Source organism: Oreochromis aureus, linkage group 11, assembly GCF_013358895.1.
Source record: "Oreochromis aureus strain Israel breed Guangdong linkage group 11, ZZ_aureus, whole genome shotgun sequence".
Taxonomy (NCBI): domain Eukaryota; kingdom Metazoa; phylum Chordata; class Actinopteri; order Cichliformes; family Cichlidae; genus Oreochromis; species Oreochromis aureus.
This window is the reverse complement of record NC_052952.1, coordinates 27,857,289-27,873,390: the sequence shown is the minus strand read 5'-3', so window position 1 is coordinate 27,873,390 and position 16,102 is coordinate 27,857,289. Positions and strand designations below refer to the sequence as shown.

Genomic DNA, 16,102 nt, shown 5'->3' with positions numbered 1-16,102 from the left:
GCCTAACATAATCAGCTTTTGTTTCTGTGTTTTTGATAGTAAATCAAAGACATGATGTCTGATATGTAATAGTTGAGACCAGTAATTAGTTACTAATTACTGATTACTTCTCCAAAAAAGTAATCCTGTTACTTTACTTATTACTTATTTTCAAAAGTAATTAGTTACCTATTTACTTAGTTGCTTTTCAAAAACATGATACACAACCTAAATACATAATAAAGCAATAGACCTTTCAGCCCAATTCTATTTTTTATGCATTATCCATCATATATAACTGAATCAGATGAAAAAGTCTCTTTTTAAAAAAACCTTTTATTAGTTTTAATCTTTTAATTTTACGCACATTGCATGAAGCAAAAATTAAATTATATGCAACTGTCTTTGACTTGAAGAAGTTGTTTAACATTTAAACCTATTTTCTGCATATTCCAGCATATAAAATAAAAAAATGTTTTGTGTTTACACTCGCTCTTCAGGGGGTTTCTCTGTGAATTTCACATTCCCGTGGTGGCTTGCAAGGTGCTTGCTCAGATTTGAAGTTTAATTTTTCGCTGTAGAAAGAAATTTTCATCCCACGCAGAGTACAGAGGACAATAATGTTTTTGTCACTTTTTATAGAATAAAACTTAAAGTAATGTACATCCACGCTGTAAATGCTGCATGGTCGTACTCTCTCCCCCACTCCGTATTATCCATTTTTGATCTACACACGGCTGTTGCTGCCACGGACGTTGCACGTTCTTACATCAATGTCGAGAGGCACTCTCACAAACAAAATCACAATGGTTTAATAACCCAGTAACGCAGTGTGCTTACGGAAAAGTAACCTAATTAAAGTAAGTAATTAATTACTTTTTTGCAATAGTAATCCCTTAAATTACTCGTTACTCGAAAAAAGTAATTGGATTACAGCATCGCGTTACTTGTAACACGTTACTGCCCGTCTCTGATTAAGACTTCAAACATGATCTAACATCTTTAAAATATTAAAGCTAATAAACTCATGACTGGATCAGGCATGACTGGATCGTGAACTACACTGAGAATTTTGAGACTGTATTACCAACACCTCATAACTGCAGCATCATCAAGAACTATTCTTAATAAAATTTAGAGAAGGAAAAACCTGTTAGTTAGAAAATGATTGTGGTTAGTTTGAAATATGCACTTACACAGAATATGAGTCATACATGTGAAAAACTGATGTCAGTTCAGTGTTGGATTCCAGATAAGCCCTATTAGTCCTGCCCGGTTAGTAGGTAATAGGGTTTGCATACTGACATTTCCCTTACACTGCACCTATTCGGGTTTCAACAAACTTTAAAGACAATTAACACTTCAGGAAAATTTTAATTTGTTTTTTTCATTCTAGAGAGCTCCGATACAATCCAGCATAATCTTTTAATTTCAGTGTCTTATTTTATTTTGTTTTTCATCTTTGTTTATATCTATTGATATAGACTCTGACAAATAGAACTAAATTCCCAAAATCATACTTTTTGCTACTGATGCATTTGATTTGTATTATTGTAGGGTCTTTACCTTACTATATAAAGCGCCTTGAGGCAAATGTTATGATACATAAATAAAACTGAATTGAATTTTCTACAGATATTAAAGCTGTACATTTTGACCACCTACAGGGTGTACATTTAAACACAGATCATCATCTAAACTGCTGACCTGAGGAAATTTGTTTTAAATAGTAGGTCCCATGAGCATGAGCATCTATACATCCACCATAGTTCACCAAAACACAAGTGATGTTTTTGAACTATACTTATTGTCACAAATCTAAACATGATTGTCTCCTTGGAAAAAGAAAATTATGATTTTTTTCTTGACCTATGTCATAGGCATAACTTTGGATAAATGCAGACCAAATTTAAACCTAATAATCAGGTTCAGAAGTTATTTCAGCAGAGAGACAGAGGTCTATTATTATACCCAAGACAAAAGTCAACATGCTGCAATTTGGCATTTGCTGTTATTATTAACCTGCTGGTGTCTAGAGAGCTGTGTCACGTGTCTTGAGTGTCAGTGTGACTGTGTTTCCGGCTTCTAACATTTTATATCAGTTCATCTTTTGATTCAAAAGTTATAATCTGAAAGTCTCTGATGAAAGATACTAATTGGAATTTTAGGTGTTGTTCTTCTGCTTGGTAAGTAAATATATTTACCTTATGAAACCAAATATAGCAGATACTCCACAATCTATACCAGCTACTTGCTGCAGATGGCAGAAGGCAGTGTGGTTCGTTACACAGGAGTAGCATTCCCTGTCACCTGTTGTCAGTTGCACAGACCTGTTTATACAATTGCCCTATTGCTGAAATTTGGCTGATCTCATTGACACAGTGCAGTATCACTTTTAGCATTCAGAACCACCGATCTCTGGCCAGCAGTAACTCCAGTGTGTGTTATTAAGACTTTAAGGAGAAACAGTTGGCGGTCCTCCTCCCAGTATGTCTGGAGTTTTGGGGGGGTTTGGGGGGGGTTTTTGCACTCTTCCTCATACCACTTCTATTTGTGCTTACCACTACTTGTGCTGCATCTCGCTTCTGTTCAGCCCCCAGAATATCTCGGGTGCAAAAACAGAAGGCCATTGGCATGAGTAGTCATTTAATTGTGTCATGTCATAGTTGTTTATATAAACAAACCTACAAAGTCATGAAAGTCATTACCCTAATACACTGGGCCAAAAGAAAGAAGAGTCACCAAAATGATTGCCCTGGAAGTTCGCAGTGTCTACGCTGTAACTCATATAAAAATAGATCTGCAAGAGTGGGCAGAAAGTTCCACAGCGTAGAAGTCATATGTGTGAAAAATAGACATCCTTTTAGTTCAGTGTTATTCTTATATTTCCTGTTTATTTTTAGAGCACTGCTTGGCACCTCTAAAATATCTTTTCTCTCCTGTTTAATTGGGTGGTGTGCTCCTACACAAACCACTATTTGCCACTTTTATAACAAACCAAAAATGTGTTTGATATATATGTAAATGTTTGTTTGTTCACTGATGTGCACATACCAAAATGTAAAACGAGGCCTGCAGTCCTGTTTCATCTCATGATTTCTTAAACATCTTTAACTCTGCACTCATCCATTCTTTCAGTTATCTGTAAAGACCCTACGTGGTTAATTACCACAAACAATTGGCAAATTAACTATATGGGTTTAAAAAATTATTTGAATTGTTTGTAGGTTTATTTTTTTTCTTGTTTGTTTGTTTGATTGAAAATCTTAAGACTTTGCTTGCAAATGCAGCTACTTAGAGAGTTCGGCCTGCAAAAAATAGGTCTGCAAGTGTTGTGGTGCTGGATCGTTTGACCCAGGGTTTTGAGTTTTCATGTATGTTGATGTCATTTTTGTATTATGGTTTATGTCTAAAGTCATTTTGTTAGTCTTGAGTTTATTCTTTATTGCCTAGGTTGTCCTGTTTAGCTCCTTGGTTATTAGGTCCCTCTGTGTCTTTGTCCTCTGTGTCCCTCTCTGTGTGTCTGGGTTTCTCCCCGGGCCTTCCCCAGAGGCCAAGCTTGTGGCATCAGCTGACTGTGGACACCTGGAGGACGCTCATCCAGCACAGCCCGTTTCTCCTGGGAGCTTGGGCGACCTGATCCAGCCTCCTTCGTCATTGGTTGAGAGCTTGAGCGAGCTGCCCCAGTCCTCTCCCTCATCCGCTGGGGACTCAGGAGAGGGACTCAGCCTTTGCCTGTTTTTGCTGGAGGCTCTGGTGAGCCGGTACCGCCGCCGCTTTACACATATTTGGCGTCTGGACCTGCTCTGCCACCACTGTTGGCTCCGCGGCCTGGCTCCAGATCTGCTCCGTTTTTGCATCAGATGTGTAATCTCATATTTAACCATTCATTTACCGTCTGAGGATCTGCAATGATACTAGCAAAGAATCACACAACAGAAAGGATTTTCAAGGCATACATGCCTCTGTTCACTATACTGAGATAAGGGAGACATGATGCTATTCATGAACTAGCAACATATGAAATGAATAACAGCAAAATTTTGACTTCTGAAAAGTTGAAAGCCTTTCCATCAAAAATTCAACAAATAAGATAAAATACTGTAAGTTGAACAGTTTTGTTTTTGTACAATAAGCGATAGAAGTACATCATATTAAGTGCAACAGACTGTCCTTTTCCTGGGTCTGTTACAGTACCCAGAGTTCTGTGTTTTTTGAGTTTTCAACATGTGTTTAAATATATTTAGGATGTTTAGTAGAATAGCCCTTTATTGTCATTGTACATGCAAAATTATGGGTGCTCCACACCAACTTTTGTAGAATAAAATATAAATAGAAAAACAGCAGGAATAAATAACAAACAAAACAAACAAAAAAATAACAAACTAGAGCACATTTTAAAAACAACAGTGACCAAAGTGCTTCACAACCAGCCAAAAAGAGAATGAAAAGTTAAAAACAAAGATTTAACAAACAAAACAGAGCAACAAACAACACAGGTGACAAAAAGCAAGCTGGATGATAGTCAAACTAGTTTGATTCAAAAGCCAAAGTAAAAAAGTGAGTTTCAAGACGTGATTTTAAAGACTGAATAGACTCGAAAGTACGAATATCAACAGGAAAGTTATTCCAGAGCCTAGGTGCTGCAGTTGCAAAGGCACAATCACCTTTGGACTTCAGCCGAGACCTTGGTTGAACTAAGAGCATCTGACTAGAAGATCTTAGTGTTCTTTTGGGGTTGTACAAGTAGGAGGAGTTCAGTTAGATAGCTAGGCGCCAAGTTGTTTAAAAATTTAAAAGTAAGCAAGAGAATTTTAAAATCAATGCGATATTTGACAGGGAGCCAATGCAAGTTAGCTAAAACTGGAGTGATGTGATCATACATTCTAGTACCAGTTAAAAGGCGTGCAGCAGCATTTTGAACTAACTGCAAACGATGGAGAGAAGAGTGTTGGAGGCCCAAGTAGAGAGAGTTGCACTAGTCCAGTCTAGTGGTGATAAATGCATGAATAAGTCTTTCAAGGTCTTTCAGAGGAACATCGCTTTGAATATCTGATGTAACTGATAAAGACTGGTTTTAACCACTGTGGACACTTGCTTCTCTAATTTGAATTTGAGAGGAATATATACACAACTAGAGGACTTTATACAAAACAGGAGCAAAGTAAACACAGAGGTCACATTGCAAAGTTCTTAAAAGTAGTGCGATAGACTTGGTCTGAGTATAGAGGCTATGTGTGAGTAGCCTGAGTGATGAGGGTTACTCAGACAATGGCTCAGATTGGTGGGTGGGCAGGGGTGGGATCTGGCAAAATAGTGTTTGGTAACAGCCGAGGTGAAGAAGTGTGAGTCTGGAGGTGTGGGACCTGATGGACCAGAGAGCAGTAGGTCAAACAGGTGGTACAATAGGACTTAGGGATCACCTCTTTTGGCCCTGGGGATCACCAGATCAGGAGGATCTGATGATGGCCTTCAGGGGTGGCAGAGGGCAGCCAATTATTTTTTGAGCAGTGTTAATTGCCCTTTTACTGTTCTCAGTTGTGGCCCCTATGTACCAAACACCCAAGCAGTAGCAGAGCACGCTCTCCACTAAGGAGTGCCAGAAGGGCAGCACCAGCTTCTAGTCCAGGTTATTTTATTAAACCTGAAGGTGGAGACAGACTCCACCTGTTCTTTATAATGAGAGGCGAGTGGATCTGTCTATTCCCCTCTGAAGTCCATGGTACGTTCTTTTGTTTTAAGGACATTCAGTTTCAGGTTGTTTTCTGAGCACCAGAGGGTCAAATTCTATACGTCCACCCTGTACGCTGTCTCATTTCCATCAGAGATAAGCTCAACCACGCTGGTGTCATCGGCATACTTGATGATGACATTGGTTGGAACGCAGCCCTGCGGGTATCCAGTGCTGAGTGACAGTGGATGGGAGAGGTGGGGGCCGAGTCTGACTGATTAAAGCTGGTTGGTGAGGAAATCTATGATCCAGGAGCAGGTGACAAGGGCATGTGGATTGTGGTGTTGAATGCTGAGCTGTAGTCCACGAAGAACATCCTCACATAGCTCTTCCTGTTCTCCATTTGGTTCAACACTTTGTGAAGGGTGACAGTATCCTCTGTCGACAGGTTTGCTCTGTAAGCAAAATGGTAGGGGTCGAGAGAGGGATGTAAGCAGTCTCTGATGTGTTGTGATACCATCTGTTTAAAACACTTCAGGATTACAGACGTGAGGCCTATGGGTCTATAGTCATTGAGGCTGTCTATACCAGTCTTTTGGGGGATGGGAATGATGGTGGAGACCTTCAGACAGGTGGGAACGATGGCATTAGTCAGGCAGAGGTTGAACAGCCTGGTGAGGATCCCTGACGATTGATGCACGCAGGTTTGACCACAGACTCTTGGACCCAAACCAAGCAAAGAAGGTGTTGAGCTCTTCTCCTAGTTTGTAATTTGTAATCAATAGCTCATCAGACACAGGTGGGTGACAATCCTCAGGTGTGTGGCGCATAGACTCGGAATTAGTGCCACCCATGACATGAACACAGAGCGAGCAAGTGAGAGATCCTGGTAGCACTCAGGGAAAGCTAGTGGACCTTGACAGTTTGTGTCTGTCTTTGTGTCTGTCTGTCTGCTTCCTGTCTTATTTTGGTGGCATCTCCTCTTGTGTGCATTATGTTCAGTTTTGCTTCCCGTACCTCATTAGTTTGATTCAGTACTGCTTTGCATCCCCCCCCCCCATGTGTCTCCACTTCTCCTCTGGCATATACATTGTCTCAGTTTCCCTTTGTCAACTGACAGAACATTAGTTACCTTCAGTGTTGGGAAGGTTACTTTTAGCTTTCCCTGTTTCTTCAATACGATAATACGTTGGGTTCCGTGTCGGGCTCGTAGCCGAAAACTAGCTTTACTTTGTTGTCTGGGTCAACTTTGCTAGCAAGAGACAGAGAGAGGCGTTGAAAGGCTGCTCCAACGGAAGTTATTGTTTCGGAGGAAAACACGAACACAGTGTACAGTTGAGTCTTATTTCTTCACGTCATTAGGCCACAAATAGAGGTGACATGGGCCACAAGATTGAGACCCAGGCATTAGAGCCTCTTATTGCGTGTTTTGTTTGGGTTTCCGGCGATGCGTGGAATTACCAAAAATAGGGCATAGCCTGACATATGAAACAGGAAAAGACCGCCGTGTAATCAATTTATTGCAAGAAAGTAACTATATTCTGAATAACACCTTTTTAAACAGTAACTGTAACGAAATACAGTTACTCATATTTTATATTTTAAATACGCAACGCCGTTACATGTATTCCATTACTCCAACATTGGTTACCTTACCCTTCAGTACTCCTGTTTCCAAGAGTTCTTTCTCCAGTACAAGTTTCAGTTATGATTTTTTCATCTGTTATCTTCTGCATTTTCAGCGAGTTGGGAATAAGGAAACCACCCATCAGAGCCATGCCAGGGACCGGGTGGCTACTCCAGAGTTAGAGGCTCGTGTCCTGGGCACTTCAAACCCACCAGTTATTGGTTCTGAAGAAACAGAGGGTCACAGACCGATTCCACTTCAAACTAGGAAAACAGAGTACATCTGTTTAAAAACAACAACAACGAGCTTCAGTAAGGTCTTCAAATGCAGCTTTATGGACAGATTTTAATCACGGCAACCAGCATCAAACTCAAGAGGTGGATGAAGGTGATAGACAGGTCTGGTCTCCCTGGGCGGTTCAAGCCATGGGTTTAGCAGCAGATTCTCTCAATAATTATCTGGCCCTTGCTTGTATGTGAGGTGCCCATGACTATAGTTCCATTTCCTCAGTCTTGCTTGGACAGCAAGACTGGGAGGAATGGAAGGAAGAAGAGGCAGTGCTGGGATTGGGAGCATTCCTTCAGTCCTGGTCAACAAGGAGGAAAGACGTAAACTAGTTCTTGAGGATGTGCACTTATTCTGAGAAAGTGGGAGCAGGCAATGAAGTGAAATGTCACCTGGCAAGATATCTGCTCGTGTAACCCCCAGAGGATTAAATTCCTCATCCAGGAAGTTTGACTTCTTCCCAGAGGTTCTCATGGTACAAGGTTGATAAGCCAGCCTGTCGCCTTTGTTCAGGGACAGGGACCCTCGAGCACATCTTGAACACTCACTGATAACAGGTGCAGCACTGTCGTAACCAGAACCATCAGGTTAGTCACTGCTGGGCAGCAACCAAAGAACCAGCCCAAAAACTGAAAGGGGGGCCTGATTACAACCGCACAAGACTGGCGGTTCAACAGGTTTATTTAATTTTGGTCTCTTTACGTCCCACAGTAACTCTATCCTCCTGCCTTCTGAAGGGAAATATTCTGAACTGTGGCTGCTTGACTGAAACCTATATCTACTTATATGGACTGCGTTATTTCAAAGAATTCTACTGTGCACATTCACCTCTGTCTCAACAAATGAAAGAAATGTGGTCACTGGTAAAATAAGGATACGAGCCAAACTATCTATTTCACAACCTGGAGTCATGGAGACCAACAGAAACCCACATGCTGAGCACTGGAAAGAATTCAAAAGGTTTATTTACAGGTTTGTTTGAGGAAAAAAATAATGCAATCAGTGAGGCATTTTAAGGTCCCTAAGTGGCAGCGAAGGTATTGTGGGTTTCCAAGGCACACACACACACTCTGAAGTATAAAGCTCACAGGCCTCAGGCAAACATGGAAAGGTCTGCACAGAGACACGGGTTATTCAAGCCAATGCGAAACAGAGAATCAAACAGAAAGAGTTATGTACCCACCTGACGCAAAGATCTGGCAACGAATGTCTGCTCCAACCTTAAGTAGCTGGCCTGATTGTTCAACCAGCTGCAGGTGATTCAGATCAGCTGAGCAACCACTGAGGGAAGGTAAACACTATACCTACAAAATACATGCACAGATTGACAGGGGAGAAAGAAAGAGAGAGAAAAAGAGTGAGGAAAGCCAGCATGACACTGGGAACCCACTGCTAAGTAACACAGAACAGCAAGGTGAAGGCAAAGGTTATGTGTGTATGTAAGTAACTGATTACATTTTTGTGTGTATGTCATATTATTATTCAAAAAGGTTTATGCTCAATTGCTTCTTTGCTGATGTGGTTCTTGCTCATGGGAACTGTTTTCCTGATTGAATGTGAAATGTTCTGTTACAAAAATATATTCCAGTATCAGGTTGTTTGTATTGTTGTTTAATCTTTGGAGCTATGGAAGTGTATGTTTTTGTTAAATACTTTTGCACAAATTTGTTTCTAATGCTCTGAATTCAAAAAAGTTATTTAATTGCTATAGGTCAAATATTTAGCAGGTATTATCTAACAAGAATAAAGATAAAACTCTCAAATGTGAAGTAAGCTATAACCAGAAGTGGCTGTTAGCAGGGCTAAATTACGCCAGAACAATCCAGAAAGGCATTTGGCACCTTCACTTATTAAGCAATTAATGCTAATACGGTGATGAATGCATAATACCACTGAGTGAGTTATTTTTAAAAAAATATAAGCTCTCATTGCTTTCAGCTGAGGGCATGGAGATATTTGCTCAATAATAAAAAAAAATAATCGCATCCCACACGCTCCGCTGACAGCCCCAGCATATCCTGTTTTTCACCTCTATCACTATAAAGTGGATGTGGTGTAGATAAGATGAAGTGTCGGTTTCTGTTCTTGCGCACATAGCAAGGGCTGCAGCAGACGAGCACGTAGAACATGTCTTTAGAGTGACAGGTGATTTCAGCTGCAATTTTTTAAAGAGCTCAACAGACATCATCAAATAAAACTAAATGTATAGGAAAAGCTTTAATGACTGGCAAAAAGTGGAAAAAGATTTAAGAAAGAGAGAGTTGGATCCAATATATTATTTAATAATATTTGGATATTGTTATCAGATATGTAAGATATTTAGCAGATGCTATATAGATCACCATCTAATATCTCTGAAATATTTAAGCTTAATACCTAATCTCTTAATGAGTTTTTGTTTCACAGAAAACTGTTGTGTAGAAAATGTGTTTTCTGATGGCAACAAATGATGTTAGTATTTGAAATGTTTGAGATTTGTTTGAAATTGGTACACAATTAATTAGTTCTTAGGGTTGAGCGATATGTAAAAATTTTCCAACCGACAATCGTAAGCCCAATAATCGACAATGTTAGCACATATGCAGCCTTTTAAAGGGCGGAGCAATGTAATCATGCAAAGACTGATTTGCGCGTTTACAAAACAGAAGAAGTCCAAACATGGACGAACTAATTGCCAAAAAATATAAAGTCGCCAATTTGGGATTTCTTTGGCTTTAAACCGGATGAAAGAGGTAAACCTAAAGATGTAACCAAAGCGGTGTGCCACTTGTGCAGACCGCAACTATTATTTTTTCTTTTGACTACTTCTATTAGCTCCATCATTATGAGCAGATTTACACATGGGCAAATAAATAAATCTATCGCCCTTGTAAAAACGATAGTCCATATATTTGTCCAATCGCCCAACCCTAGTTCTACTGTAATTTTGGAATATTTGACTACAGGTTTTCCTTATACAGTCCAGTCACTTGGCAGTGTTCATTCACATAAAGAAACCTAAAACGGCCATACAAATGAATGTAGTACATTTAACAAAAAGAAACAATAGGCAACCAAAACAGCAAGAGAAAATGAAGCAAGCTCCTTAACTTTGGGGTCTAACTTTTTGTTATAAATTTTGACACGTACATACAAATTTCTTACTGTTTCTGTGGAATTGGAAAAGAAAGTTGTGGTGGAGGGTTGCAGCAGTCATTAACAGTAACCTCCTATCTAGACACTGATTCAGAAGGTCATTGAGCAAGAGCAGAATAAATTCAGCTAAGAGTAAAACATTTCCTTCAGCAACACCACATACTTCTCTTAGGTTGAAATACAGCCAGCGATAAGTGTACAGTCATTTTCATAACTGGCCATTACTGTTTCAAGTATAAAACGCATGAAAAGCATGGAAGAGCATGAATCAGACTGAAAGTCAATATAGACTCTTACAAACAGAACTACGTTTCCTGAATTACACTAACTGTATCTTTTTTTTTTTTTTTTTCTTTTGCTGATGCACTGGACTTTTACCCCCTACAAAGTGTGCATTGCAACATTTTTTAAACTACTGACATGAGGACATTTGTTTTAAGTAGTAAATGGACTGGTTCTTTTATATCGCTTTTCTACTCTACCTGAGAACTTCAAGCGCTTTATACAGCATGCCCCATTCCCCCATCCACACTCACATTCATACTCCAGTGGATGCCACAAAGAGCAACTTTTGAGTTTGAGTCTAGCCCGAGGATATTTGTCATCCAGACTAGAGACACTGGGGACAAAACCACCAACTTTGCAATTAATAGATGACCTGCTTTACCTTCTGCGCTATGGCCACCCTTTTACATTGTAGATTCCACACAGTTGTCCCCATTTCAGTTACATATATTGCTGAAGTTATTCTACTTGAGCATGAGCACCGATACATTTTAAAAAATGTAGCATGGATTGCAAAAGGACCGGTGATATTTTTAAAACACTTGATACCATAGTTATTTCCTGTTGCAAGAGATGTCAATTTCGAAGAAAGGAAATCACTGACAAACTGTTCCTAAGCAACAGAACTACAGAGGTTAACACCAACATATTATTTTCCCCTGCACTGCTGGAATCACAAATATCTTAAAACACTATGAATTAACTGTCTACTTGGGGGGTGGAATGTATACATATAAGGATTATTTCTTCCTTGAGTTTTGTTGTAGGTGTAACTATATCATTTTTAATTCTAATTGTAAGTTCATAAATGATTACAGGAGAGTAAAACATAGGAAGAAGTCCTTTATTAACCCATCTAAGACAAACCGTTAACATGCTGCAGTTTTGCATCGTAGTTAATGTAATGTTTGCATGCCTCAAACATTAATGATGACACCTTCAGTATTTCTCAGTTCCATTCTTTAATTCTCAGGCTTGCAGCGGCAATACAGTCTGCAGCGCTAACTTGTTCCTCTAACGTTTTTTTCGTTCTCTTTTTTTACTAACCTCCTTCCGCCTTACACTCGAGCTTTTCAAAATAAAATATCTATAAACATCACAGTTAATATTAACCACTGCTGTTAGTTGTTGCTTGTTATGGGATGAAGAGGTGTGTCACATGTGACTTCAGCGTGACTGTGTTTCCGCCTTCTAACATTTTATATCAGCTCATCTTTGAACTCACAAGTTACAATCACAAGTCTTTGATGAACGTTGCAGAATGGAATTTTAGTTGTTGTTAAGTCTGGAAACTTTCTTCTGCTTGGTGAGTAAATACATTTACCTTATCACACCAAATACAGAAGATTCTACAGTTGGTGAAATTCTACAGGTGATGCAGAAAGTCGACTGCCTCATTTGTTTGGCACTGATCAGTGATCAAAGTGAATAAAAGACATTTTATTCACCACAATATAAAATGTAAATATCAAAAGTATCAACGGAGCAATGTTTAAGGTGGTTATTTTACTTCTTTATTTATGCATTTAATTATTTAAATAGACAGGCTGGAGATAAAACTGTTCAGTATAATGTGAATGGTCAGTGAACGTTTGAACAGGCAGCTGTCTTGTACTGTTTTTAAATTGTCAGAAAAAAAGCTAAATATTTTAGTATTATGGAGTATATTTTTTATAAACTCTGATTGGTATCTGTTCTTTTTTCTTTTTCTTTTTTTCTTTTGGTTTAGGTCCATAATGGAATCTACCGTGAACAGTGGAGTGATTCTTTCAGTTTACATCATTTCATTCCTGATCGGCTTCCCCTGTAATCTCTTGGCTCTCTATGCGTTTAGTACCAAGATTCGCTCCAAGCCACTTCCAACAGACATCCTGCTGCTCAACCTGACTGTCTCTGACCTGTTGTTTTTGATCATCTTGCCTCTCAAGATGCACGAGGCAGCATCTGGTATGAAATGGAATCTGCCCAACTTCATGTGCTCCATCACCTCCTTCACATTTTTCTCCACAATCTACACCAGCTCCTTGTTGCTGATGGCAGTCAGCGTGGTTCGCTACATAGGAGCAGCATTTCCTATCACCTATCATAAGCTGCATAAACCCGTGTATGCAATTGTTATCAGTGCTGTTATTTGGCTGATCTCGACAGCACACTGCAGCATTGTTTTTGTCATCCAGCACCACCCATCTTTGGCCAGCAATAATTCCGGTAATTGGTGCTATGAGCATTTTACAGTAAAGCAGAAGGAGATCCTCCTCCCAGTACGTCTGGAGTTTTTCTTTGTACTCTGCCTCATACCTCTTCTTATTTGTGTTTACTGCTACTTGCGCTGCATCTTGATTCTGTACAGCCGCCCCAGGATATCCCAGATGCAGAAGCAGAAGGCCATTGGCATGGCCTCGGGGACTCTTGCTGTGTTCCTTATTTGTGTTCTGCCATACAATTTATCTCATTTAGTGGGTTACTTTCAGAAAGAGAGCCCAGAGTGGAGATACTACAGCTTGCTGCTTAGTTGTTTCAACACTTGTATTGATCCAGTCATTTTCTACTTTTCCTCCTCCATCTTCCGCTTGTCAAGTGAAAAGTTCATTTTCAGGAATTGTATGTTCAGTCCTTCAGGGTTCCAAGGACAAGTCAACAGCTCTAGCTAAGACTAACATTTCATTTCATTAGTAATTGTTCATATTTAGTTTGATTATATTTATTTGAGTGCATATTACAGAGATAGAATATTATACAGTATGTAATCTCATTACAGTCTATTTAACTATTCTGTTTGGCACATTTTAAATATCTTAATCTAAAATATATCCAAGTTCTCTGCTCCCCACCCACGCAAACTATTTTTGGTGATTAAAAAGAAAAAAAAATGTAGTTGTGTAACATTGGTGGCGCATAGTGGAAAAGTGAGGTCATTTTGATATAAATTGATGCATTATTACCTGATCTAGTCACTTTGCATGTGTTTAGAAAATGTGTTTACTGATAGCGAGACATAAGAATGTTTTTTTAAAAGCTGTACAGGGTTTTTCTGAACTTCCTCATGACTGCTGCATTTTCAATGACTCAAAATAAAATGTTAATGAAAATAGAAGTGTTTATGAAACTGAAATGTATTTTTGATTTTATATTTTTAAAACAAAGATTTTTGGAAATCTGCTGTGAACTTTTTTGGAACTTTTTTGCATCATATGGAAATTCACTAGATTAATTATTAATTTGGTTTGTGTAACCATGACTCACTGAAAACAAAGAACATGGACACAGCAGCAAAGGCTTTAACACCCAAAAGGTAATTAATAATAACAATAATAATAATGATCATGATAATAATAATAATAATAATAAAGGACAGAAGTACATCATATTAAGTCAAACCAACAGTCTTCTGGTTAAACTTATTGAAATATACTATAATTTACTACTTATTTAAGAGACTTGAAAGGTGAAATTAGTAATAAGCAGATGTTCAATAGGTTTGATTAAATTTGGTCTCTTCAGATCCGCCAGTTATCCTTTCCCAGTCTACCTGTCTCCTGAAACAAGATGTTCTGAGAGCTGTCAGCCAAGTAGACACAATACCTTTGACACCCATTCATCCATTCTCTTCCAATTCAGGGCCCCAGCTGTCAGAGGGCAAGAGGTAGGGTACACCCTGGACAGGTCGCAAGTCTGTCACAGGGCTAACACATAGACATAGAAAGACAACCATTCACACTCACATTCACACCTATGAGCAATTTAGAATCACCAGTTAACCTAACCCCACTAACTGCATGTCTTTGGTTTGCAGGAGGAAGCCAGAGTACCCGGAGAGAACCCACGCAAACTCCACACAGAGAGACCCTGGCCTGACGGTGGAATTGAACTCAGGACCTTCGTGCTATGTGTCAACATACCTCTACACAATGCCTCTATATTATTTCAAATGATTCTTTAGTGCTCATTCACCTCTGTCTCGACAAATGAATACAAAACTTTGGTCTCTGGTAAAATAAAGATCCCAGCTAAACTATGAACAGTGCAACCTGGATCCCACTCAGAAATAACACCAGACAGCTGTCTGAAGGCAATGTGTGTATGTTAGTAATATTTCTGATTAATAGTTATTGAGTGTGTGTCATATTGTTACTCAAAAAGCTTTATTCTTGATGGCCTCTTTGCTAATGTGGTCGTGCTTGGTTAAGGTCACATATTATTCTTGTCTAACAAGAATAAAGATACAAGTCTCAAAGGTAAAGAAAGTCAGCAGATGTACTGTGGCTGTTAGCAAAGGGTTAAACTGGGCAAGAAGAACCTGGTAAGGCATTCAGTATTTTCGGTAAATGAGAAATTAAATCTGAGGTGCTGATTAATGCATAATATCGAGTGCATGGTGATATTTGCTCAAAAACTAAGAGATAATCACATCCCACAGTCCTCCTTACATCCTTAACACATCCTGTTGTACTGCTCGTCACTGTGATGTGGACACGGTGCAGATAAGATCAATTTCTCTCAAACTAAATCTACATCTAGCTTGTACTGCAGAAGAGGAGTGAACTGATTTTTTTTTTTTCTGTTTTTGTGGGTTTTTTGGAGGGATTTTGTTTTTTAAGTGAGGAGATTTCTGATGAACTTTTCACGATGATGATTAACTTCACTCACCAAATTTTACCTTTGATACCAACTTTATATTGTCTAGGAGAGTGGTCCCCAAGCCCCGGGCCAGTCATTTGGTACCGAGCCGCGAGAGTTGAGGCAGCGAATCACGAAGCAGCAACAATTAATTACAGCTTGTACATTAAAAAAATCTAGTAGAGCTAGCAGTAGAAATTACAGTAACTTGTTTTTAAATTATTTGTTTTCCACACATTAAACCACTATGTTATGTATCTTTTTCCCATCTGTCAAATCCCACTTTAACCCCTGGTGGTCAGTGTTAGTGTTTTGATATAACAAGGAGTATATGGGCTAAACTCGGGAGAGCAGACCATATACCAATCTTTAGCTCTTTCAGTCTATGTGCTGTAATGTCCATTACAGGCTACATGTATAGGTAATCTCCACAGTGCTCCTAAAATCACAAATGTCTCATGGAGCAATGGAAAATACCTGGAATTCTAATAAATGCAGGCTTC

At 39.1% G+C, this 16,102-nt stretch overlaps 1 protein-coding gene across 2 annotated transcripts; it reads left to right on the top strand.

Annotated features, from left to right (window-relative positions):
• Positions 1-8,738: 8,738 nt before the first annotated feature.
• LOC116320958 (free fatty acid receptor 2-like) lies at positions 8,739-14,076 on the top strand. 2 transcript variants are annotated; one of them, XM_031740701.2, is made up of 2 exons: positions 8,739-9,001; positions 12,712-14,076. In XM_031740701.2, coding segments are annotated over exons 1-2 (924 nt in total). In that variant the 5' UTR covers positions 8,739-8,999; the 3' UTR covers positions 13,634-14,076. The 2 variants fall into 2 exon arrangements, with proteins under 2 accessions (XP_031596561.2, XP_039475092.1); XM_039619158.1 differs by lacking the exon at positions 8,739-9,001 and adding an exon at positions 12,136-12,288.
• Positions 14,077-16,102: the final 2,026 nt, after the last annotated feature.